The sequence below is a fragment of the Drosophila teissieri genome, chromosome 3L, assembly GCF_016746235.2.
Source record: "Drosophila teissieri strain GT53w chromosome 3L, Prin_Dtei_1.1, whole genome shotgun sequence".
NCBI classification, from domain to species: Eukaryota; Metazoa; Arthropoda; class Insecta; order Diptera; family Drosophilidae; genus Drosophila; species Drosophila teissieri.
Genome location: NC_053031.1, coordinates 16,619,237 through 16,644,739, shown reverse-complemented (window position 1 = coordinate 16,644,739; position 25,503 = coordinate 16,619,237). Strand labels below are relative to the sequence as shown.

The 25,503-nt window shown below is 44.5% G+C and overlaps 3 protein-coding genes across 5 annotated transcripts in view; 1 reads left to right on the top strand and 2 right to left on the bottom strand.

Moving 5' to 3' along the window:
* The first annotated feature begins 401 nt into the window (after nucleotides 1-401).
* Nucleotides 402-1,644, top strand: LOC122615557 (brachyurin). Its single transcript, XM_043790528.1, has one exon. It carries the CDS (start codon nucleotides 427-429, stop codon nucleotides 1,237-1,239), a length of 813 nt encoding a protein of 270 aa, XP_043646463.1. The 5' UTR covers nucleotides 402-426; the 3' UTR covers nucleotides 1,240-1,644.
* Nucleotides 1,645-3,172: 1,528 nt separating this feature from the next.
* LOC122615556 (cyclin-T) lies at nucleotides 3,173-8,465 on the bottom strand. 2 transcript variants are annotated; one of them, XR_006325857.1, is made up of 5 exons: nucleotides 7,163-8,465; nucleotides 7,041-7,086; nucleotides 5,614-6,209; nucleotides 3,424-5,557; nucleotides 3,173-3,364 (listed from the first exon to the last, which is right to left on the bottom strand). XR_006325857.1 is itself a non-coding variant. In XM_043790527.1 (4 exons), the coding sequence occupies exons 1-4, from the start codon at nucleotides 7,743-7,745 to the stop codon at nucleotides 3,483-3,485; spliced, it is 3,300 nt and encodes a 1,099-aa protein (XP_043646462.1). In that variant the 5' UTR covers nucleotides 7,746-8,465; the 3' UTR covers nucleotides 3,173-3,482. The 2 variants fall into 2 exon arrangements, 1 of the variants encoding a protein (XP_043646462.1); XM_043790527.1 differs by having other exon boundaries at nucleotides 3,173-5,557.
* Nucleotides 8,466-10,778: 2,313 nt separating this feature from the next.
* Nucleotides 10,779-25,503, bottom strand: part of LOC122616501 (ecdysone-induced protein 74EF) — a 62,339-nt gene continuing 47,614 nt past the window's right edge. For both annotated transcript variants that reach the window (XM_043791976.1, XM_043791975.1), the window contains 3 exons: nucleotides 16,051-16,419; nucleotides 15,232-15,471; nucleotides 10,779-13,323 (listed from right to left, as the gene is read on the bottom strand). In XM_043791976.1, coding sequence (XP_043647911.1) covers nucleotides 12,335-13,323; nucleotides 15,232-15,471; nucleotides 16,051-16,419 — 1,598 coding nt within the window. In that variant the 3' untranslated portion in view covers nucleotides 10,779-12,334. The remainder of the gene's footprint in view (nucleotides 13,324-15,231; nucleotides 15,472-16,050; nucleotides 16,420-25,503) is intronic.

Here is a 25,503-nt window from a genome sequence, read left to right as displayed (position 1 = left end):
TTACACATTATTGGCCAACTAAAAAATGGGTGTTGCACTTACAGGAGATAGCGATATCAGTGAACACCCATCCATCGCATATTCTAAGTGCTGATAGCAAGGCAATCGAGAACAGGGAATTAGTAAGTAATTACGTGACCCCATGTGCTAATCAAGGTGTAATTGACTAGATTTAAAATTTAATGCACTGCTTAGACTGAAAATGAATAACCATCTCACGTGCGTGCGCTTTTAGTTTGCAGTGATTCATTGGGTGGATCCCAATTCGAGTGAATTGTTTTTGTGCAATCATGGTATAGTAATCCCACTGGTCTAGGGTGCTTCATGTTTAAGAGGTCCTTATCACCGATAACCAGCTGACAGCTTAGCCCGTTCCTATATAACCATGAAGCAGACGCGCTGCCTCAGTTATTTTGAACCTAGAAAATGATGAAACTTTTGGTCTGTGTCCTGCTGCTAGGATCCTGTGCGGCTGTTCCGCTCCTAGGCGATGTGGAACCCTATATTACCAATGGAGAACTGGCGGAGGTGGGTCAGTTTCCCTACCAGGCCGGCCTGAACGTCTCCTTCGGGAACTGGAGCACCTGGTGCGGCGGCACCTTGGTTTCGCACTACTGGATAATCACAGCCGCACACTGCATGGATGGGGCGGAGTCCGTAACGGTCTATTTGGGGGCCATAAATATTCACGATGAGTCCGAGGAGGGTCAGCAGAGGATCGAGGTGCAGAAGTCGGGCATTATAGTGCACTCGAACTTTATAGCCAGCACGGTGGTCAACGACATCTCGCTCATTCGATTGCCCACCTTTGTGCGCTTCACTGACCGCATCCGGGCCGCCACTTTGCCGCGTCGCCTGAACGGCCAGTTTCCCACGTACGAGTCCGTCCGGGCCTTCGCCTCCGGCTGGGGACGGGAAAGCGATGCCTCCGAGACGGTCTCCCCCGTGCTGAGATACGTGGAGATGCCCATAATGCCCCACGCTCTGTGCCGCATGTACTGGAGTGGAGCTGTGTCGGAGAAGATGATCTGCATGAGTACCACCAGCGGCAAGTCCACCTGCCACGGTGACTCTGGTGGTCCGCTGGTCTACAAGAAGGGCAACTCCAGCTACCTGATCGGATCCACCTCTTTTGGAACTTCCATGGGTTGCCAAGTGGGCTTTCCGGCCGTGTTCACCCGCATCAGCAGCTACTTGGACTGGATCCTCAACCACATCATCGCCCATCCTAAAGCATAAGCTGTAGACTGAATTGGTATCCGTAAGAAACAGAGATCCACACAGATCGCAATGATTCAAAGAAACTTAAGAGTGGTAAACTGTATTATAACTATATTAAAGTGCTTTCGATTCAAAATGTCTCTCTCAGGAGATTTTGTTAATTAGGATCATAGTTGAGAAACTCATTTAAGTTGAGCAATCCAGAAAATGATCAACAGTTTATGATCCTTGAAAGTATAAATTCTTGATTCTTACGGTCGTATTATACATACGTAGCATTTATAAATAAATAAAATTGAACCTAAGATCAGTCTTAGAATGAATATTGGAACAAGATTCTTAAATCTAAAGTTCGCCTCAGAGGTTGAACGAAAAGTTCCGCCGAAGTCCGCAAATAAAACACGTATCGTTTAATTTTCCTGATTTTTTTGTGGTTTATTTTTTGCGTTTTTATAGTTTTTTGTTTAGAATTTTTGCCTGGTTTTGAAGATTTTTATTCGTGCCCTCGCGGGGCGTGCAAGTGACGAGTGAGTTCATATTCGAACGCACAACCAAACAATCCCAATGAAACCCGACACTTGCCCGCCTCCCGAGCGGCGGGTTTTCCATTTGCTTTCCAAGTATGTACAAAAACTTAAGTTAGGAGGGGCGAGGGGTGGGGTGGGGATGGGCGTGGGGTGGTGGGTGTGGGTTGGTATAAGGGGTCAAGAATAAGTATGTAAAGGGGAATCTGAATCTTAGATGCAAGTTACGCATTCGTTCGATCGATTACAAAAACGAGTTTCTCGGGTTTCTCGGTTTCCCAAGTTAAAGTATACGTTTCTCGACCGTGTGGGATGGTGTGTGTGTATGGATGTGTGGTGTGTGTTTAGAGCTATATATGCTTGCAGCTTAATGCAGTAGTAGAGAATTCGAATACGAATATACGAGTACGAATAGTTTTGAAAAACGCGCAACGTTCGCTTAACCTTTGCCTTAGTCGAAAATTACATAAAATTTCATTTCATTCTCATTTTCGGCCCGAATATATAGAACTTGCTTAGATTTCTATATGCCTAACTTTTGTTTTTCTTCGTTTAGCCTTCTGTTAGTTTTTCGTTCGTTTAGCTTAGTTTGCTTGCAACGTTTTCGCTTGCATTTACATAATTTTAAAACTTTTTTGTTTTCTTGCACAACAATTTTTGTTTTATCCAAAATTTAGTTTTGGGTTTCTTTTTTGTTTGCATATTTCGTTTTTGTTTTGGGAGTTTTTTATTTGTTTTTGTTTTGGTTTTTTTTGTGGTAATTTGTTTCGTAAGTCTATTTAAAAAATAAATTAAAAACAAATGAAAGCTACGTCAACGTTCCAGGCGATCTTGAAACATAATATCCTCCGCTGAAACAATCAGATATCTTTACTTATCTTCATTGAAAATTGTAAATACACTACTGTATATATTGCTAGGTGTCGAAAACTAAATTGAAACACGGTTAAATCGGGCAATCGTTCAGAAAGAAAGGAAAAACTTTGCTAACTAAAAATAAACTTCTTCATTCATTTTCGGATTAGCAACTATGTATTAGATAAATAATTCATTATTTAGTTTGGCGTCTTCAATTTTGAATTAAAGCGCTGGCTTTTCATCTTCGTTCCTTCTTTCATATTCTCTAGCCACAACTATATGCTCCTCCTCTGTGGGGATTACTCTGAAGTTCTTACTCTCTCCCTGGCTTGCATTTAGTTGGGGCCGTATTTAATATATTTGCTAAGCGGAAGTCTGTACTATATATCTCTTGATTTGTGTGAGTGGGTGTGTTTGTGAGTGTGTTTGTATATACAGCTTAGAGTGTTGTGTGTTACGGGTATTTGATTTGCTAACTTAAACACTAGACGGCCATTGCTGCTCTCTGTGAATATTTGCTTGTGTCGCGGATTTCGTTTGCCAACAATTCACTTAAAACTAATCCGTACTTTTATGTATGTGGGCGTATATGTATGCTATTTATTATAGTTATAAATTAATTAATGCTGTACAAAAGTTTTCGCGGTTTGAGTTTTGCTTTCACGTCCTGCCCCTCCACGCGACCTCCTTTCCTCTTTCACTCTCCTTCTATCTGCGCTTCCGATTCCACTCGCAACTCGGAGTTTTAGCAATGTGCTTAACTAAAATCAATAATGCATCTCACTAACAATCCTAACAACTGGCCTACAATCGGACTTACTGAGGTTCTATACATATATCAAAAAGTACGACTTAATGGTAACCCTCTGACCGCTACCACTACTTCTTGTTGTAGACGGGCATGGGAGGCGGTGCCAGCCCGGCGACGGAGGGTGGTAATACGCCGGTGGGCGCCAACAGCATGGATGGTGGTAGAGCAGTGGCCATTGGAGCGCCCATTCCTCCGGACATGTTGGGTGCGGCGCCAGCACCGCCAAGGGGATTAAAGATGCCGCCACCAGCTCCGTTGTACTTCGCATAGTCTTGGCTCTTGCTCTTTTTGCTCTCCTTGTCGCGGTCGCGATCGCTGTGCTTTTTCTTGCTGCTGCCACCGGAACTGCTGCCGCCTGAGGAGCTGTAGCCACCACCGCCGGCACCATAGGGAGGCAGAAGAGGAGCAGGTCCTCCGGTCGAAGCGGACGCGGTGGTAGCCGTAGTTGGAGGCATCCCATATCCGATTGCGCCTGGTAGACCTGCCGCTGCAGAGTAGTTATTGGGCTCAACCTTATTTTTGCTGATCTTAAGCTTAATGGGGGCTGACGCACCGGCCTGCAGGCTGCCGTTGGGATTCTTGATCACCATCTTCAGAGACTCCTGTGCAAGAGAAGTGTCCTTGCTGCCACCGCTGCTGCTGCGATCCTTCTGCTTGTCCTTCTTGTGCTTCTTACGCTCCTCCTTCTCCGTCTTGTCCTTGGACTTGTCCTTCTCCTTATGCTTGTGCTTGTCCTTCTTCTTTTTCTTCTCGGACTTGATGCTGCCTTCTTCCTTAATCTCTCCGGCCAGCTTGGTGGGTACTTCCAGATCCATGGGTGCGGGCCCACCAGCCAAACTGGCCATGGGAGTTAATCCCGGTTCCTTCTTGATTGTCGCTGGTGCGGGCATGGGTTCAAGCAGTTCGGCCGGTGGTTTTAGACCGGGCATAGTCAAGGCATCCGGTTTTAGGAGCGAAGCGTTAGATGGACACAGACTCTCCTTCAGCAAGCTGCGCACCAGATCCGGCGTTGTCTCGATGCCATTGGACATATTCAAGGGTGTGTGTTTCTCCTCATAACTCGGATAAGGTGGTAGACCAGTTGTAGTGTCCAGCTTGCGCAGCTTCTCGCGCGGCATATTACTGTTATCTATCTCATCCAGCTTATTTAGTCCGTACTGACTTCCCGAGATCTCGTTAGGCCGTTTTAGGCTGACGTTCTCTCCAGGATTGGTCAACAGGTCCCCGCCATGGGGCATCTGTTTCTTGTGAGGCGGCAGCATCGGCTTCGAAGATCCCGAGCCGGAGGAACTGTTCCCACTGCCCATGGGGGGCATGACAGGACGGTGCTTGTCCTTTTTGGTGGGCGTAAGTCGCTCTTTCTTGGGACTCTCTTTGTCGCGCGGATGGCTATTCAGCTTGTAATCATGGCCTGGTGGCGCAGGAGGGGGTAGAAAGCCGTTGAAGGGCTGTGGCTGCAACTGCGACATAGGCTCCTTTTTAATGTCCGACCACTCGGGACTGAAGAGCGAGTTCTTGGACTGCAACGAGTGCTGAGATGCCTCCGGAGGCATCTGTTGCTGCTGCGGCTGAGGCACTGGCTGCTGCATGTGGCCGTAGCTCTGGCTCTGGGAATAAGGCATTTGCTGCTCGAAGGGCGGCATGCCATGGACGGTGGAGCCGGATTTGCTGCGATGCCCGCCATATCCGGCCGGAGGCGGTGGCTGGGATCCATTGCTGGCGCCAGGATATCCACCACGCGACATCAGCGGGTTTGGAGGGGCACTATTATTGTATGGCGGCGGAGCGTTCGGATACATTTTGCTGCTCTGGGATTTATCCTTGGAGGACATGCCCGATGCAGAGGAATTAGAGGCGGATGGATGAGGAACCGGTGGCTGCTGCTGCGGCTGCTGAGGCTTGGAGCCCGAAGTCATCTTGTGGCTGCCGTGAGGTGGCATGTTAACGCCTACTGGCGGCATGCCGCGTGAGGATTTGTGGTAGTCCACGGGCATAGACGGTCGGCCAGGCTGCTGGCTCGAAGAGGACGAGGATGAGCTGCTGCGCTGGCTGCCGCTTCCCGAGGAACCGAGTCCACTGCTACTGCTACGCTGGTGACTTGAGGGCATTCGATTACTATAGCCCGGCTGCTTTGACTTGTGATCTGCAATACGAAGATGTTAAGAAAGGGTTTTTCTTCAAAGTCGTTTGGGAACTTACCAGCATGCGCGTCGGGCGGCATGCCACCAGGATAATTTGGCATCTTGTGACTGGAGGAAGACGACGAGGAGCTGCTGCCTGGCACTCCGCCCACTGAGGACGAGCGCTGATGGCCGCCATCCTGGCGTCTTTGCTGCGGCACCATGGCCGGTGGCGGCAGTAGCGACGACTGCTCCCGCTCCCGCTCTCTGTCCCGTTCACGATCTCGCTCCCGATCCCTGCTGTCGTTGCCGTTTAGCAGCTCTGGTGCCGCCGTGATGTTTGAGTGGTAGCCCTTCATCATCTCGGTGATCTTCCAGTCCTCCTTGGGCTTGTCCTTGCTGTTAGCTGTTCGATTGCTGGCTCCCTGGGCGATGGCCTTGATCGAGTTCAGCTTAGACTTCAGACGGGCGGGGCTCTTCTCATAGATAGCGATGAACTCGTCTGTCAGCTGCTTTAGCAAATCTAGCGAGACCGTCTTGTCCACGTAGTAAAACCAGTGCTTGCCCTCAGTCGACTGGGGGATCTCCCATCGGGACCACTTGCAGGCTAGGTAAATGCAGAAGCACGCTACCACCGTGGGGCGGTATTGCAGGCACATCGAGGTCAGATGCAGGCTGTGCCAGGATGGGTAAGTCAATTTAGTGGGGAGTCTTTCGGTAAAGTCTTACACATAAAATGTAGTTGGGTGAGTGTGTGCAGGGGGATTTCATCACTTATAGTACAGATTACGTCTTTAGTTCTTAGCATGTTCCCAGCATTTATCTTTTTTCTTTTTTTTCTTGGCGATCTTAAACTCAAAAGGATGATTCTAAAATCTTCTCCCATTTCGCTTGTAATCAGAAACTGGACTATGTTTTAGCAGGTATACCAAAGTGAATTTATCTTTTGTCCAGATGTTTTGGTGTGCAAAGGATTACAATGGTTTTCACTACAACTCTTCGCGTATACCAAAAAGACAACTTTCATTTTCTAGGAATTAACGTCTTTTTCCTGACATTTGGCGGATTTCCCCCGACACAAATTACAATGTTATTGCAGGCAATTGAGGATAATTACCGCGAGGGACACGGAAAATACTGCCTTTTTGTAAAGATGCGGGATTTGTACAGACTGACGGCCTGCTGCGATTAGGGAACGCGTGTTTTTGTTCGGTTTGTGACTTCGGGTCCTCACCTTTTTTTTTTGTTTCGACCCAGATACCTGGGCTTCTTAGCTATAAGCGAGGAGTTAAGCAGGTAAAAAATGGCCCAAAGATTTTAGCCTCAACATCTCAACATGCCAGGGATCGAATGCTCTACAACCTGACCACATTCTGGGGAGGATTGGGACAACTCCAACTCCACACCCGCACACACACACACACTGCGTATACCACAGCCTTTTTTGCGTTGGGAGGCGATCTCTGGGAGGAATTATACCATAGAGTAGCGCATTGCTAGCCATACCTGTTCGAGGCCAAGAAGTACGATGTCTGCGCCAGATCCTTGCATGCTAAAATATACCACAGTAATCAGTACCATCTGACATGTGAGGGGGACATGGCTTGGGTCGGATGGTGGGTGCCTACCTTTGACCAGCTGGCAGGTGCGCACCACATGCGTGTGCGGATGATCGATGGCCACATCGAAGCCGAGCGTCTGCAGGAGCACGTTCTCGTTAAACACAAGCTCCTGGGCGAGTTCGGCGTAATTCTGCTCGGTGGTCGGCGGCAGGCACTTGTTGGCGGCCCGAATAACATGCTCCAGCTTCCGCGGCTGCTCCTCCACCTTGGCGGCGAGAAAGAGGCTCGCCGACGCCATGGAGTTGCGATGAAAGTGGGTGAAAGAGTGGAAGGCGTAGAAGCGATGCATGTACACAATGGCCGTGTTGATGCACAGCTGGGAGACCTGCAGACGCTGACCCATCTCCTGGATCAGATAGGCGGTCATCTGGCGGTACTGCAGCTCATCGTCGCCCTTGATGCCGCATCGTCTGCTGGGCGAGTTGGCCAGCTGATCGTTGCTGAAGTACCAGATCTTGTCCTTCTCGAACGGCAGGTTGTTGTTGGCGCTGGGCGGAATCCCGCTGGCCGAGGCGGCCGCGGAGGCGGATGAAGAGGTTGAGGATGAGGCGGTGGCCGCCTGGGGCATTGGCGTGGCCAGGAGACTCATGGTTGTATGTATGCTTTATCCGTGCCTTGGCCTTGGGAATGGGGTGGGGATCTGGGGCTTGGGTTCCGTGTGGTTGTGCGGGCTCCTCCGTTTCACATGCAAACTGCGCCTCGGAATGGACCTAGTAATTCCCTTTTGGCTGATTCAGCTGTAGGAACTAACTGTACAAAGAGGAAGAGAGAGCGCTCTTTCTTTGTCGGCCGTGCTTGAGTGCGCTGGTATTGGTGTCCGTGTCCGTATCCGTGTGCGTTGCTGCTGTGGCGGGGGTGGCGGCGGTACGGAGGGGGCAGCGGGGATCGCACAGCACATTGGCTACGCCACACTCGATATTTCGCTGTTTTTGGGCGACTCCAATTTGGGTTCGGAACGAGGGGCTATATCCGCGGTCCGCACACTTTTTTCCGCCGCCGCGTCTCTGCGTGTTTGTGTGTGTGTGTGTGCGTGGTGATGGTGGTATGGTGTGGTGAGGTTTTCTGGAAATTGCGACTGCGGCGGAAACGAAACGAGACGAAAAACACACTAACCGCGACACCAGGCGACGTGTTATGCAACTTTCGTATCAATTCATAGTTATTCGCACTGCATTCGCCGACGCGTCGGGCACTTTAACCATTACGGGTCGTTTACTGCACGTTTTTAATTCCACAACGCATCACAGATTCTATTCACACAGTGACAATGACAAACTTTGCAGAAAAAAATGTATTTTCAAGTATGGCCGTCGGCAGGGCTGCCAGATGGAAACGGCTTTCCCCATCGATGTCAATTCGATGTTATCGATATTATTTCTAACATGTGGCAACATTGTGACCTCATGTTGATGTTATCGATTATTAAATTGTAACGTAAATATAAAAATGACCTTAAATAATTAAATACTAAGTATTAACGTTTAACTTAAATAGTCGTAATGGTGTGATATAACTTAGAAATAGGCAGAAATATAAGCATTATTTATTTTACGCTTAGATAAATAATATTTTACCAACTAGCTTAAATCTTCCCTAACTTCTTTTCGCTTTCAGTACTTACATGTAGAAGTATTTTCGTTCCACAGTGTCTACATTTGTTTCTTTCATACTATATTGAAAAATATCGTATATTTTGATTTATCGCCGTTTTTTTTTATACAAAACGAGAGCTGCCATTCTGATTTCTACACATTGTTAAATAATAAATACCAAAATACGAGAAGCACTAAGCAAATAGTACTGGTTAATAAGCTGACTCCACTGCGACATTTCAGTCACTTATTGTTATTCAAGTACATACATATGTATGTAAATACTTCATACGCCAGGAAATGTTTTAGGGAATCATAAAAAATAATGATAGAACAAAGAAAGGCATTACAAGTCCTATACAGCTTAAAAATGAAAATACATTTTGGGAGTGATGCTTGCCCCATTTGAAATCTGACATGAAAACACAGTTAATTTTTATTGTTATTTATAAAACAGATAATATATATTTATAGTTTGTAGATTAAAATATACAAAATTTAGCTAAAAACCTTAAAACTCTTATGTTGTCATAACAGTAAATAATTATGCTAGCTTGTGACTGTTAATCTTGCTTCGTTTTTCTTAATGCATTCTTATAAAAATTAATCTAATCCGTTCGCTTGCGCTTTCCTCTAACCATAAAATTCACCTACATACCATGACTGCGATCCAACGTTCGTTTCCTTAGTACATAAGTATTAAAGTATATATATTATATATATTGTGGCTGGCTTTAGCTGATTTCTCATCGCAGACAGTTTAAAATGTGTCTGTCAAATGTACAAAGATCGAACAAAAAGTGAAATAAACAGGCTAAATACTTAACTTAGGTCAGTAAGCCCAAAACTAATCGTAGCTAACGTTAATGCATTCAACATATTCATCTAGATCTAGGCCAATCCGCGCTTCTAGATGGTCGTATCTCTACTATCTCCTATCTCAAGTGCCATAGAATACCTTTCAATAATCGCACGCTCGATTTAAAATCTATATAGTTTGTTTCGTTTTTTGAGTTACCAATAGAAAGATATCTTGTCTTAGTCTTAGCCTAGTATAGAAATCTCGCCCAACGGCATCGATATACTATTACATTTAATTTAGTTGGTCTTATCCAGCATTCGGGGTTATCCAATCTAACAAATAATTGGTGTATATATATAAAATACGTTTATAATCGAGTGGAATCTTGAGGTCCAGAAGTTGTATATATACAATTATCGTGCTCAGCATGTATAAATGCTTTGGAGTTGGAGTTTCCAACCTTTTTTTAGGCTATCGAAGTGAATGGAGAGCTCTCGGGGAAATAGGAGATTCAAATTTAAGTGTACTATCTCGATTTAAAGCTGCTTTATCCGGGTTGTGGCTCAGATTCTTGTTTACCGATTTCGTTGTACTCGACTCGTGATTTTTGCATATCTGGTTCGATTCTGCTCTTGTTGTGGGTGCGCTTATAGCTACGGTCTTATAACATTTGAATATTCATTCCCTAACAACTAACAACTAATAACTGATTTATGCTAGGTAATAATGGCAGATGCAGTGATCTACGCTAATTAATAGACATACATATATATAAATCCATGATCTGGGGGGAAACCTCATAAACTGAGACCTACCTCGTGAAATGGTGTCAAATGCCATACTGTGTCTTAGAACTACAAAATACACCGACTGAACTTTATCTAAAATATTTGATCTCGACTTTATATATCGGCAATCCGCTCGACTATATCCTATATAGACTTTGAATATACTGTAACTTATGCAACTTTATGTACTTTTCATGGGAGGTATATCTAGATTCCAAATTTGTAGCGGGTTCCATATATTTGTATCATATCTTTGCTTACGTTCTATATTTCATTTGGTTTTTGTTTTGTTTTGTCTGTGTTGTTGTTCTGTTTTGTTGTTGTTCTGTTTTGGTGTGTACGGTGGTGTAAATAAAACGCATGCACAAATTGAAATAATAATTTTATTTAAAAAATAAAAAATAATCATAAAAAATTGTTTACAATGAACAGAGTTGAACTCAAGACTCACTTTGTTTATTTGCATCATCAATCACCAATCATCATAAACAAAATGATATATTGTAGATTTCATCTTCACGTACACATAATAATAATAATAGATAAAGGTACTTAGAGAACGCAACTATTAAAGAAATAGATTAAAGAACTAGGAGTTGGTTTTCTTCTCTTTTCCTATTCAAGGTTCAAGGTTCAGGGTTTCCTTTCAAGAGATTGCACGTTTTGGGCAGTGTTTGGAAATTGTTGTAGAAGTTGTCGGTATATTGCATTGAGGATTGCGGTTGCAGTGTTGTTGAAACTATGGATATGGGTCTGTATCTCGTTTCTGTTCGATTAAATGTTCAGATCTGTTCCATTTTGTAAGGCTTGTTTCGCTTTGTGGCAGTGTGACGTTAACAAGAATACAATAGTTAAACTTTATGCTTTACGCTGTATAAATAAACTTTAGATCGAGAGAGTTGAGTTTGGTTTGGCGTTCTAAGACTGCTTAAACGATGGCTCAAGGAGTGCCTTCTTCGCGCTAATCCTGTGAGCTTTTCTGCTGTTGATGTTTTAGGGTTGTAAATATACAAAACTTATCAAATAATAATTACAAGAAAGTTTAGACCACCATTTTGCTGGGTTCTTAGCTCCAGTTAGGATGTGTGTGTGTTTTTGTGGTTTTTGGGGGTAGTTCAGGGGTGTAGCTGGAGAAACACTTAAATAAATATCCTAAATGTAGTCGTACAAATAGCTAAAACTATGAAATAATAAATTTCCATCTCTCTTCGTTTATAAAATAAGCAACAAAAACAATTAGCCCAAGCACAGAGACCCACGCAGATCGTTCGGATCCATATCCTATATCCTCTGCACTGGGTTCGTCCTTGGGCAGCGGGTTGGGCTAGGGGACAGTTGAAAGGGCATTAGGCTAGGCATATACATACTCATATACATTTAGATTTAGTATTAGATCAATGGAGATAGAGAAATTCTTGCAGCTATCGGGGTTCGTACTTCTTTTTTTACATATTACACACTTCTATCGAATATCAATATGAATCAATTCGGTCGTCCTTCGTCCTTCCGCCATAGCAGTAGCGATAATAATAATAATAATATTTATAATAGTAATAATCGTAATAGTAATAATAATAATAACCAATAATAACAATATTCATTACAGTTACAGTTTACAGTTTACAGTTAAACCTACAGTTACAAGTACAACACTAACGCCCATGAATAGATCATTAATTACCGCCGATTTAGCTGGGTGTATGTATAGGGTACAGGACACAGGGTGTGAATATATACGAGTATATAAGTATATGTACGCGTATTGGGACTATCAGCTATGTGTAACCTATGCTTATCGCTGGCTAACCAAGAAACTCAACGCATGTACAAAGAAATCCCTACCTCGCGTGGCCTTCAGCCACTATTGCCGCTAGCCGGTTGATTTATACCCCCCCACCCAGAACCTATTGCCATTCCAGCTCGATCTTCCCAATCTTGGATCTGGGATCGAACTATATTTACAGGCCTCGTCGTCCTCCTCATGCTCCTCATCACTTCACACACCATTGCAGTCGATCTCCACGATGTCCTTGGGCACATCCACGAACTGGTAGACCAGCCGCTGGCCATCCACCTTGGCCAGGATGCCGCGCTGGTAGTAGTACCTCAGCGCCCTGCCCATCGTCTCGTAGTTCATGTCCGGCTTGTTCTTGTGCATGCCCCACAGGCGGGACACCGCCTTCGAGTCGACCAGCTTGAAGACGCCCTTCTCCCGGTTCGTCCACTTGATGAAGCGCGGACAGTACTCGCGATCCTGCAGCAGCTTGAGGAGGAACTCCCACAGGTAGGTGGTGGATCCCTCCCGGCTGCGCCGCTTCACGCCCATCTCCAGCTTCGGTTTGCGCGGCTTCTTCGCCTTGCGCTGCTGGAATCCGCCCAGCTCCAGCATGTAGGAGAGATCGTAGCTGACGCTGGACGTCGCCGGCTGGATAACGCTCTGGGAGCCGCCCGCTGCAGCTGCCGCCGTTGCCGCTGCCGCTGCACTGGCGCTCAGCATTGCTGCCGCTGCAACGGCGCTGCTGCTGCTGCTGACGACGGATGCCGCTGCTGCTGCCGCCGCTGCAGCGATTGTGGAATGCGTGTGCTGGCCCGCGTGCGGATGCGAATGCGGATGGGAGTGCGGATGTGAGTGCGGATGCGGACCGTTCAGCTGGGAGTGCGGGTGTTGCTGCTGTTGCTGTTGCTGCTGCTGCTGGTGCGACAGTTGCTGGTGCAACGCCTGCTGCTGCTGGTGCGACAGTTGCTGGTGGGCCAGTTGCTGTTGCTGCTGCGATTGCTGCGACTGCTGTTGCTGCTGCTGCTGCTGCTGGTGCAGGGAATGATAGCCGTTGATGGTGGTTCCTCGCTGGGACGCCGCTGCCGTCGCCGCCGTCGGAGCGTTGAAGTAGGACGTTGTCAGGTAGCCCGGCGCTTGGGGGTTTCCTGGACCACCTGGCTGTGCGCCCCCACTGCCGGCGCCACTGCTTCCGTAGTAGTTGTCGGGCACTGCAAGAACAAAGTCAGATATAGAAATGAGTTCAAGGGAATAAGACGACTTGCTTAACCAAAGGATATATGTACAAGCGAACTTCCCTAACTCAAACTACCAATTTTCATTAAGAACTTTGAGGTCTAAGACATTGACTATATTATTTCTGACCCGAAATTTCACCTCGTGCCTTGCACTTTCTCTCCAAAGAATATTATTGTTTAAAGCTGTACATCAAGCCCCACAGTAAATCATATTGAAAAAGTAATATCATTCCTACATAATTCTAACATATTAAAAAAAATATAACTCATATTTGAATCTCAATTTATGTTCTTGAAAATACAACTTTTCCTTTAAATATTATAGTAACTTCTTTCTAACTGTGTGCTTTGCTACGAAATGTTTAAATTTCTTTAAATTCATGTTGCTTATCTAAAAAGTTACAGTCATGTAATTTTGCTGATCTCCAAAGAACATAAATTGTTGCATACTTTCAGACTTGTAACTTGTAAGTTATTTCCTATTGCTCAGAGATTGAGCCAAATTCTCATTAGTTTACCCGATATAAAAAGTGTCATATTGCAAATATGCAACATCTAAGAACATGCAATCTCAGCTTGGTCAATCAAATTTAGGAAGTAATTTGAAATAATTTAGGGAATCTGCACGGTTGCAACCCGATCTGTCCCATCGTACCCAGATCGCAGATCGCTCGCGACTATTTCACACCGTCTCTGTTTTTGTTTCTGTGTGGTGGCACAGGTATAATTTTGTATGCTATTTAGTAAGTTTTTTTTTACATCCGGCGTTGCCGTTGCCCAATTCCGCGGCTCAGCCAGTTGGCAGTCGGTGGATTTGGATTCGGATTCGTTTTTGGATTCGATGGACCATTTTAGAGGGGAGGAGTGGCTAGTGGGGACAGGGGGGTATGGGACAGGAAGAGAGTGGGGAAAGACTGGGCTGAATCGGAATAAAAACAAAAGTAAGCAGTGCCACTCTCTCACCAACACACACAGACTTCGTGCAGAGAGCAACGCACGCTGCGTTGTTCGTGTGTTGCTCGTGTGTCTCGTTCGTGTTGCTGTTGCATTTGCGTTGGTGTTTGGCACTCTCTCTAGCTCTCTCTCCGCTTCTCCGGGAGGGGGAGGAAGAGGAAAAGAGAGTGGAGCACTCTCGCGAGCAGCGTTATTGCCACACTGCCGCTGCTGCTGTTGCTGTCGTTGTCGTTGTCGTTGTGACCTTCACAATTTGCGCAAAGGCAATGTGTCGATGACCACAGATTTTATACAGCAACGCGCACTCACTCACACACACACACACGCACTCAGTTGGCAGAGAGCATAAAAACAGCGAGTGCAACACAATCGCATTGCAATTGATTGTGCTGTACGTACATGTATAGGTGTGTATGTGTGTGTGTGCCTGACATTTTCGTAGAAAAGAGTACGCTGGATTAGGAGTGCATTATGTATGCAACAGATTATACCAACTTTAAATTGATTGCAGTATGCAAAGTTCCCCATTAGGTCATATGATTAATTGGTTGCGATAAAACCGTTCTCGGCTTAGATCGAATCCCCAAAATTGTGTGATTTACTTTAATTTTAGCTCATGGCCAATTAGGGCGAATTCCTTAGTATCTGTCAAAAGAGTAAAAACTGAATAAATTTCTATAGAGCAGTGGGCCAAACCAACTCTGATCTAAAGCCTTGAAAAGGAACATTTAAATGAAAATGCAATGAAAATAATTACTATAAGCTGCAGGCTAAGAGTCCTTTTGATACTTTCCCATTACTTTCTAATTAGGAAGCCTTATCCTTGTAGTCAGTCACATTAAGATGGTAACCCTCGAACTTAGCCCTAAACTGAAGCGCACAGTTGGAATTGACCGCGTTTATCCCAGATAAATACTCGATACTCACCCCCAACACTGCGATTCCATATGTTCCGCAGCGAGTTCGCCGCATTGTTCTGGTATAAATTCGGATGCAGAAAGGTGCCCGTGTGCAGGTGTGCCGCTGCCGCCGCCGCCGCTGCCGACGCCGAGGTGGCTGGGGGCATCCCGAGCCGCGCCTTCAGCTCGTCGGCGCAGGGCTGGCCGCCGGAACTGGAGCTGTCCACGTCGGAGACGCCGCTGTCCGCGGGACTGGGCGGAAATGAACCTGCGAACGGGAAAGAGCCGCGCGGAGCGAGGACGAGCCAAGAAAAGGGGCAATTAGCAATCGATATGGCTCGAAGCGAGTCGAGGGCGTGTGCAGTGGTTCACCTTGCTGCTGGACACGCTCGCCTCTGACTACTGACTACTGACTGCACTCGAAAAAACAAGATCTCTTTCAACTCCCAACTGGCATTGTTTTAAATGCATTCGAAGCTATTCGCATATTTAGTTAGCTATTAGTTTTCATTTTTAACAAAGTGTATTTTAATTAGCGCATTTAAGTTGAATTGAATTTTAATTAGAGCATTTAAGTTGAATTTTAAGTAGCAAAATAATTAGGCCAAAAATTGGTTCATACTTAGGGGTTACAACTTTTAAAGCGTCTTCATTGCACAATATTACTTAGTTTAACATAGTACTGTGATCATATTATCTTTGCAACAAATGTGTTTTGCCAAAATTCTTTGTGGTTTAAAATGCATTCTTTTTGGAATAAGTTATAACAATTTGTAGTAAATGAGAATATCCTTTAAGATCCATTTGCTTTTCAGAATTGACAATCGTGTGCTTTGCGTATAATCACCTGTTGTGGCCGTCGTGTAGTTCCTGTGGTGCGGATTGTGGATGGCACCGCCACTGAGCAGGTTGTGGAGCAGCGGGCGGTGCGGGATGGCCAGCGGCTGTTGCTGCTGGTGGGCATTGTTGCCGTTGCTGCCGCCTCCGTTGCCTGCTGCACCGTGTAGACCCTGCTGCTGTTGCTGCTGCTGCTGCAGCTGGAGCGGAGTGAGCAGCGCATTCTGCTCCGTCTTTATGTGGAGCAGCGCGGTGGCGCCGTTGAAGGTGGAGCCGTTGAGCGGCTGCTGCTGCTGGTGCTGCTGCAGGTGTTGCTGCTGCTGCAGTTGCTGCTGCGGGGCCGGACTCGTCGATTGTTTGACAATAGGAATTTCAGTGTCTGCAATGGAGGAACAAGGCAGAGGTGGTTGAGAATGCATCCTCTTGTTAAGGGGTTGTAAATCCAGCTAGGCATTCATTGCCAAGTTTATAGCATGCCATTCAACTGAATAGACACTTGATGGTGCATTTTATATATAGAGGTATAAATTTGAGCTTTATGTTTATAAGAGTTAAATTTTCTTTAAAAGATAGAAATGGTTGAATTTTTCCACATATGTATAAACGGTACTATGGAAATACCATTGCCACCACATAAACTGAACTATGCAAGTACACTGGTTTCATAAATCGATTTAAAAGCGTAAAATAAACGAGCTACAATTAAATGTAGTCATTGCTTTAATGAGCATAATAAGGCATATGTAAAAAATATCCACAGAGGTAATAGCTAAATAATTAAGCATCCTTCAGCAACATCAGTTCAAATTTGCGATTGCTTCAATCACCAGAATAATGTACACTTTCGAATCCCCAGTCGCCGTCGCTGTTCCAATTAAACGAATACTTGGCCTCATCACGGAATGCTTTGCAGGCCCTCAACCCCCCACCGACCCCCTTTAATCCGCCCACCAACCACTTGACCACGCCCCTGTCCTCTTCACAGCTGCCAAAAATGCCGATCCAACGAGCTAATAATACAAAAATTCGCATCATAATTTCATAGAAATGTCATGTTGAGCGAAATATGCAAAAAGGAAAACGAATACAACAAAACCAAACGAAACGAAACGAAACGAAACAATTGAAATGCCCCAATTTGGTGAGCCATGAACTCGCAACCGTTAAAAACAACGCCAGAGGAAAGGCGAAAAAAAATAAAAAATTAGCTTCTCACTTTCCTTTGGCCGTTGTTGTTGCAGCTGAAAAGTAAAAGTGCATTTTCACTTATTTCATGCAGCAGCAACAGCAGCAGCAGCCGCAGCGGCATGAAAATAAGCAGAGGGAAAAATTGCATTGAATGTCAAGCGGTACGCACACACACACACACTCACACACAAAAACACACACACTCTCACACGAATCAAATCCGCGGCAACTGCAGTGTGCAGGAAAACGTCAAAGCCAGCGGAGCAATGAAGCTTGCAAGCACACTCACTCTCACAGATACTCACACACACACGGCCACGCAAAGCACTCACACACACACAAGCCAGACGAGTGGCAGCAGAGAGGAAGAGAAATCAGGTCAAGGCTTGTCGGCAACGGCGACGAGTTTACAATTTATGCTTTGCTGGCTGCATTATTGCATGTTGCCGCTGTGTGCGAGTGCTTTTTACAGCTTTTTAAATACACGGCAGCCCGGCCGATATCGCACACTGGGCTACAACGCCTGTAAAGCGCTGTAAAACTGAACGTTTTCCATATATCTGAAGATATGTCATTTCCCCCAGGAAAAAGAGGAGGAACCTCTGTACCACCTGTACAGGTGAAAGTGGCAAACGTAAGTGTTGGCAGTCCCTTTAAATATATATAGAAGTATATTTTTAGCTAAGCCATAAGCCATTTGGCCCACTGTGCGACGCGGTTGTCTCGTTTTGATTGCCGCCCGCCGCTCCACTCGTCGTGGGTGAATGAGAAGCATGTAAAAATATACCCGTATATATGTAATATATATACCCATATTTTTTCTTGATATGTAAAAAATTCAAAAGCCGCAGCAGCTAAAGCGTATTTACACACAAAAATAAAAAGCCAGAGTCGTGACGGAAATCGCGCGGCAACAAAACAGCTGTGCGGTTGCATTGGTTAACCAACCACCACCCACCGCCCGTCCACCAACCGCCAGCTCCCCGCCCCCCTCCTCAGCCACCAACAATTGGCCTGCTGCTGCAACAGCTTTTTAACGGAAATTATAAATATTATTTTCGCCAAGTTTTCGTTGCGAGAATTTCCCTCTATTTACTTGCTGCTTTAATCGCTTGTCGAAGCGAAGTGAAAATGTCGGAAATGCCCGTCACTTGCCTCGATTTTTTTCGCTTGTCTGCGTTTTTCTCTTGGTTTTTCCGTGGGGAAGTGCTCACGTGTTGTTTTTTACTGCGGCCAACGCGGCGTATGCGTAATTTGTTGCAGGTGGCCGCCGACAAGTTGAAGTTCTAAATGGCAAGCGACTGACATGGAAATGTCTAAATCAATTTACAGCACAAGGAAAATGTTCGTTTTCATGGAGTTAGCTTTAAAGTTTTTGAAATTTAGATACAAGTTTAATTGATAATGTTTAAAGGAAATAACAATTGGGTAACTTTAAAGGCATTAATTAAACCGTGCTTTACGCCATTTTTCTTATGTCAATTGCAAGTATTTTTATAGTATACTGCAACATGTAAGCTGTATATTGGCTCTGTAAAATTCCTCAGAATTCAAATGTAGATTATTGTATTTTTTCCCGGTGAAATAGTTTATTGCGCAAACGAAACGTGTGCGATTACTTCCTGTGCGGCATACTAGGCGTATGAGTAATATACGAGCGTTCGTATTAAGTATACGCCTAGGTGAGCGGCCGCAACGGAAGGAAGGCGAAGAATTTAGATTTAGATTTCCTGGAAGAAGTTCAGCTGTCCTCCCCCGTTTCTTCCGCCGAGCTTTCACTGTGGTGGCGCTCTTGTGGCGCCTCCATGGAAGAAATGAAAGGAAAATAAAAGAAAACAACGAAATAGAAGCCGACAATCAGACCGCCAGAGGTTCAGCGTTAATGGTGCATAAACAAACACATACACAAACATAAATACAAATACAAACACAAACACGGCAGCAAGAAAGACAAATAGCCAGTGGTAATAGAGTCTACAAAACATTGCAATGCTGCGCCAAATGTGCGCTGACCTCTAAAAATGCGGTCTAATAAAACCAGCAGAAACAGAAACTAACCAACCGACAAAACACACCGCGATACAAGAGGAAAAAATTAAATATATTACGAGAAAAAGCAAAATTGGCAAACAACAAAGGCAAAATAATAATAAAAAAACAACAACAACATACTGGCAAACACACACACACACACACATGCACAGACACTGGGACATGTCAAAGAAATTAACGGTAAAGTCATGTGCATGTGAGCTGGTGGGTTTTGCTATTTTTCTTTCGTTGAATTCGAATACGAATACGAATACGAATACGAATTTGGACTTGAACTGAACTCGCTGGCTCGTTGATATGTGCGCGGCATTTTGGGACAGTTACATCACAATTCCGGCGGATAGCGCAGCATTTGCCGCAATAGTAGGTCAATGTAGGTACGAGCCATCGCTGCCTGCTTGTTACCTCTAAATGATTAGTTCGCCTTATACAGCCGATATGCTTTTATATTTTTTGTTTCTTTCGTTTTTTTGGTTTTTTGTTTTTACATTCAGTTGGCTCGGCTTGTTGTTGCGGCTGTGCGGTGGATAAGGCGTCATCCGAGGTGCTTGGGTTTTGTTTACAATTTTTCGAAGCATTTCCGAAAGCCGTAGAAGCTGCCCGCCTGTCTGTCCAACCCCCAACCCCAACCCACAACAGCAATAACAGCAATACCAGCAATAACAATTGCACACCAGCAGCAACGATTTGTAATTGTTTATGGCATTTTGGTTATTGGCCTATTTTTGATGTGCCCAACAACCGACATTTGTGAGCTTGTGAGTTGTGGGCGGTTTGGCAAGAGACGGAAAGTGAATTATTGTGTGGGCCGAGCTGAAGGGGATTTACCTATTGAGCTCAGCCTTTATCAGCTATCCAGTATTTTCATCTGACATTAATCAGTGGAAAGTAGGCAAATGAAACTGTATACTTCGGAGCTGTTGGCTGAAATATTGCTTTGCTTGGGCAGATCGAATTACGGGGAAAGAGCTGAGGGTAATAACTACTGCCAACTGAAAGGTAACTATTTTTGATAAATATATACATCCATTTTTATCTTTAACTTTCTGTTTTCCTAAAGATCCATCCAAATCAGTTTGCAAATCTTCTCAACACATTTAATTATGCATTTTTGTGTTGTTTACATTGAATGTGCGCCCTTCCTTTAATAATCAATCATAACACCAGCCTTGCCCTAATTGTTAGCCCGCAAAAAACATATTCAAATTCTATTTGGCAAACCAGACGTATAAAAGCATGAAAAAATACCAGTGACGGATGCCAGGCGAATTCCCCGAATAGCTAAAGCCAAATACGACAACCACTAGAAATGGCTTTGTATCGATAATTTCACTTGTGCGGCGCAATAATGTGCCGAACCGGAATCGAAATGTTCCCCAACTGGGATATCTTTATTCCATTATTTATTTTCAATAATAATAATAATACAATTTATGGCAGTGCAAAAAAAAGAGAAGAGAATTTTGGGTGTGGAAGAAAGCGAAATTCAAGTTAACTCGAATGCAGCGGCGACAGACGAAAGTAAAATGCACAAAGAGCCGAAAACAAAATCAACAGGAACGGGCGACAACAACGCAAAAGTTCTATATTTAAATATTATAATTTATGTGTTTGTTTGGCAATTGTAGTATTTGTTGTTGGTGTGAATGTCTCTTCCCCAATTTTTTATGTGTACGAGTATGTATGTATGCATGTATATTTTTTCGGGTTCCGTCTGCCTCGCTTTTGCACGATCCCCATTATTCCCAGTCTCCATCCCATTCCCATTCCCATTTCCATTCCCGTTCCCATTCCCCTTTTTTCTCTTCCTCTCTCTTCCGCGGCGGCGGCGGCTCTCTGCTGCTCTCTGAATTCCTGTTCTGCCGCCTTATTTTGGCTTTTATGCCGCTGCCAACTTCGCTGCTTTCACGGCTGCCTGTGTATTGGTGGCCAGAATAAAAGCCAGTTGTTGTTCTCTCGCTTCTTCAGCGCGCGCGTGTGTGTGTGCGTGTGTGTGTGTGTACGCTTTTTGGAAATTCAGTCTCAAGTTCAAGGTCTCGCGGATAACGCACACCAGCAAAGACACACTGCTTACACTGCTCACACGGACAGCGGATTCTCATTGTTTACGCACACAGGCGCAGGCCAGGCAGCGAGACATATGCATATCAGGCAATTTCTCATTGTCGTACGAAATGTATGTTTATTAGGGCTACATATGCATTTGATACAAGTCCGCGCACACAAACGCACATTATTCGCATTTAACATATATGTATGTGTGTATAGACAACAGAAATTCTTCTTCAATATTTCCGCATTAAGAAATGATACGAAACTCGGCTGCGATCTGTGTGATTTTCTGTTTTTTCTGTTTTTGCTGTCTTTCTGTTTTTGTGTTCGTTTGTTTTTTGCATTTTTTTATGACCGCTATTTCTCTATACTCGAAAATTTCTCGTATCGCACAAAAGGAAATATAATGTAATTAAGAAAGTATATATTCCGTTGATTTGTTTTTATTTCGGCTGAATCTTTCGTTTTAATTTGTCATTAAGTACTTTTACTTGTTTTATGGTGTGGTATAATATGCATATAGATTGACGCATTTGCCCCCCGAGAAGATGATTTTATATGCCTTTCCAATTTGTTGCGATTGCCTAAATGGGATTTTGTAATGCGTTTTATCTTATGCACTGGGGTATGATTTAATAGATCCATTAATGACATATATTAGTTGACAATCATTTATTTTAAATTATAAACGCATTGCCTTCCTTTAAGTTGTCTAATTATGTATTAACGATCTTGACCAATATTTGTATTTTGTAAAGAGTGTTTTAATAAGAAAAATGGCTGCTGCATGACTGCAATAGTTAAATATTGTCTCAGTTCTCGTAGCTTCTGTTTATATTAACACTTTCCATGCGTGAAAAAATAAACATTTTTTGGTCACGCGCCAACTTTTATGGAGTTACAAGTGCTAATTGGCAGTGAATACTGCTGAATACTTCTGCTGAGATAATCACGATAATTAATTTATGTTTAACAAGCTAATCATGAACTACTTTACTACTTTATTTGAAACTAGTAGCTGTGATTACAGGGGACCTTTAAATTATAGTACAAGATCATGAGAAGTTTCCTCATTGCAAAAGCTAAATATATTTAAATGTGTGGGCTTTCGTTGCATTTTGCAGCTGGTTTAGCGAGAATCCGAATCCGAAACCGCAGCCCCAAAAACGGAAGTTTCGGCCAGCGCAGCAAGTTCTAGGTAGCCGCATTACGTATACGACTCGTTGTCGCGAATTTCCCAGCAACAAGTCTTGGGCCTTGACCCGACCCAGTGGACTCGGCTGTGGCTATCGGGTGACCATATGGCCACACCACATCATCAGCTGCACTGCGAGCGGGAGATATTTGCTCAATTCGATTTTCTGCATTTGCTAATCCGATTTTGTAATTGTAATTGAGTTACGTCGCCCGACTAGTGACCAGTGACATAATCCCTGCGTCTAGGAATCGGGGAATCGGGGACTCGTTGACTCGGGGACCCGTTGACTCGCCTTGGCTACCGATAAGGAGATAAGCTCCGAGTGAGCAGAACCTCCATTGGCCAGTTACGAGGAGAGCAGGAGTGATTACCACATCTGAACCGGAGAAAGATACTTGTGTAAGTGGCGCATAGGCCTACTGCGAGTATATGGGCCATTGGCTTACATAATTCTAATGCGAAAAAATCGCCACCGCCGTATTTGGGTTAAAAGACAAAAAAAAACAGAGGCAGAAAAAAGAGAAAAAAATGGAAAATCATTTGCTAATTTCTTGCCACGAAACGAGAAATTTAAGTTTTTCCGCGCACGCTCTGTGTGTGTGTGTGCGTGTGTGTGTGCGATGGTATATGTGTGCGTGTAAGTGTGTGCGTGCGCGCAGTTGTTGCCAATCTATTCCCAACCTACCTCAAAATGTTTTGCGTTAGGCCTGAAAAAAAGCAACAGAGCGCTGAGTTGGGTGGCGGGCGGAGGGTGGAGGGCGACGTTTGGAGGGGGCGCTCTTTTTCACTATTTCCCACAGCGCACTTACACAAGCACACGCACACACAGGCACTCCGACACACAGACACGCCGAGTGAGCAAACACAGACGCTCCAAGCTGGTTTGGTTTGTCATGTAAAGAAACGCCGCGGAAAAGGGGGCAGTGGCAGCGAGAGAGGCGGCCGCTCTCCGCCGCATGTCGCAATTGAAAGTTGCCTCCGCTGCCGCAGTGTGTGGGTGGTTCAATATTGCTGCCGTCGAAAGGTTGAAGGTAAGACCAGAAACCAAAACAAAGCCCCACAAAATGAAGTCATGAGGAACGCACACAAACAGCAACAAAAATGCAAAAAAAAAACACAAAAAAAGCAGAAAAAAACGAAAACAAGAGCGCAGAAGAAAAAGGTTAAAACCCATATAAATAAAAGATGAAAATGCTCGTCGTGTCGCAAGCGGAAAATATATATCATCTAGGAATTTGTGTGCGAAAAATAAATAATAAAACTCTGAAACGAAGTCTGTGGCAAAAAGGAAGCCGAGAGATTTACTGACTGACTGACGGGAACATTTCGACAGAAGTTGCAGCTTTTTGGAGCGAGGCGGTCAAGTCGGGTTCCAGTTGAAGATTTTGCGTACTACCAATCACTTTAAGCCATGCGATTTATTGGGAAACGGGCCAAAGCAATTTGTACCCATTTTAAAAGGTTCACTGCAAAGTGATCTAAAAACAACTAAACATTATAACATCATTATAATAACTGACTATATATTCCATTATTAAAACTTTCCATTTCTGTATATATATTTTCAAATATCACTTAGCGTTACTACTGAGGTTAGAAGTAGATACTTGCCAGTCAACAATTCTATGAACAACTTTATCCTGCTTATTTCTCCGCTTGTTGGAAAAATAAGTTGTCACTTTCAATTTCATCAAATATTTATTTAGATAATATTTGTATTTTGTGTATGGCTAATAAAATATGTTTAACCACCTTATTTTATTAGCATAAACTTGCAAGTTTTCCCTGGATCAGGATTTAACTCCAATACTTATACCTAAACGAATACTTACAACCTTTACTACTGCATTTAATTTGTCTATTAAACATTCTCCTCTGGCTTAAGAGTGGGAATTCTACTTTCGTTTTTTGCCATTTTCAAGAAGAACATTAGTTTGACTTGCACATTTTCGCCCAATCCCCATTCCCACACTGCATAAATCTGTTGGCGACGACCACTTTGGCCAGATGTGAACGAGAGGAGCATTTCCGCCAGCCACTTGGCCAAGAACTGCAATTGGCAGGCAGCGTTTTGTGGCGGTTTAGTGTGTATCCGAAGCCCAGGGCTCCAGTCGAGCCAAAGCCAGAGCCAGAGCCAGAGCCAGAGCCAAAATCAAAGCGAAACCCAAACTAAAGTGGGGTAAACTTTGGCAAAAGTGAAGGCAGCAACAGCAACAGCAACAGCAGCGGCAGCAGCCCGGGAGTCGTTTTGCTGACGACGACGCCCCGTGTAAAAGTCAAATAGAGGAAACAAGTTGTTGGCTAGGGTTACCAGATATATGTATGTATATGCGCACATATATAGCTGGGTATGTAACAAGTGCAAGACACACGCATACACACACACGGATACAGATACTGCCAGAGATAGAGATACAGAAGACCAAGTCGGAGTCTCCGGCTCATTTAGCAGTTGCCAGTTGCCAGTCGCGAGTTGGCGAGTTGCTGTGGCAGTTTTAGAGCAAGTGACTGGGAAACTATTCCACACCAAGACACAGCCATCGAAAAGCAAAAGCAGACACACAGATACGCGTTACAAGCCAGCGAATGCAGCGAGCGGAGAGCCAGATACGGATACCCACACCCATACACAGACAGGTCGAATCAGAAACAGAAACCCAGCCAGCTGAGCGCAATAGTTTATAGACGGGCGTCCGCTCTCTGGTTGGCTCTCCGTGTGGCGTTTGCCGCCTCAAGTAATCAATAAAATTGTTGAGGTGGGTTAGGAAACTGTTACGAAGCCGTTGACGTAGACTCGCTGCTTCTACCGCCGCCGTTTCTGCCGTTTCTGCCGCTTCCACTGCTTCTACCGCTTACCGCTTCTGAACGCAGCGCCGGCGGCGGAAATTGCGCTATTTTAAATAATGTTTATTTCGCCTCTGGCTGCCTGCGCTGCCCGACTCTTTTTCTGTGCATTGTTTTGCGTTATAAACA

Excerpts from the sequence above, each read along its gene's own strand:
- LOC122615557 (XM_043790528.1), top strand. The coding sequence starts at position 427 with ATGATGAAACTTTTGGTCTGTGTCCTGCTGCTAGGATCCTGTGCGGCT.
- LOC122615556 (XM_043790527.1), bottom strand. The coding sequence starts at position 7,745 with ATGAGTCTCCTGGCCACGCCAATGCCCCAGGCGGCCACCGCCTCATCC. Across the intron at positions 6,210-7,040 it reads TACTTCTTGGCCTCGAACAG|CCTGCATCTGACCTCGATGT; the intron begins GTATGGCTAGCA and ends ATCCTGGCACAG. Across the intron at positions 5,558-5,613 it reads GCCGCCCGACGCGCATGCTG|ATCACAAGTCAAAGCAGCCG; the intron begins GTAAGTTCCCAA and ends TTCGTATTGCAG.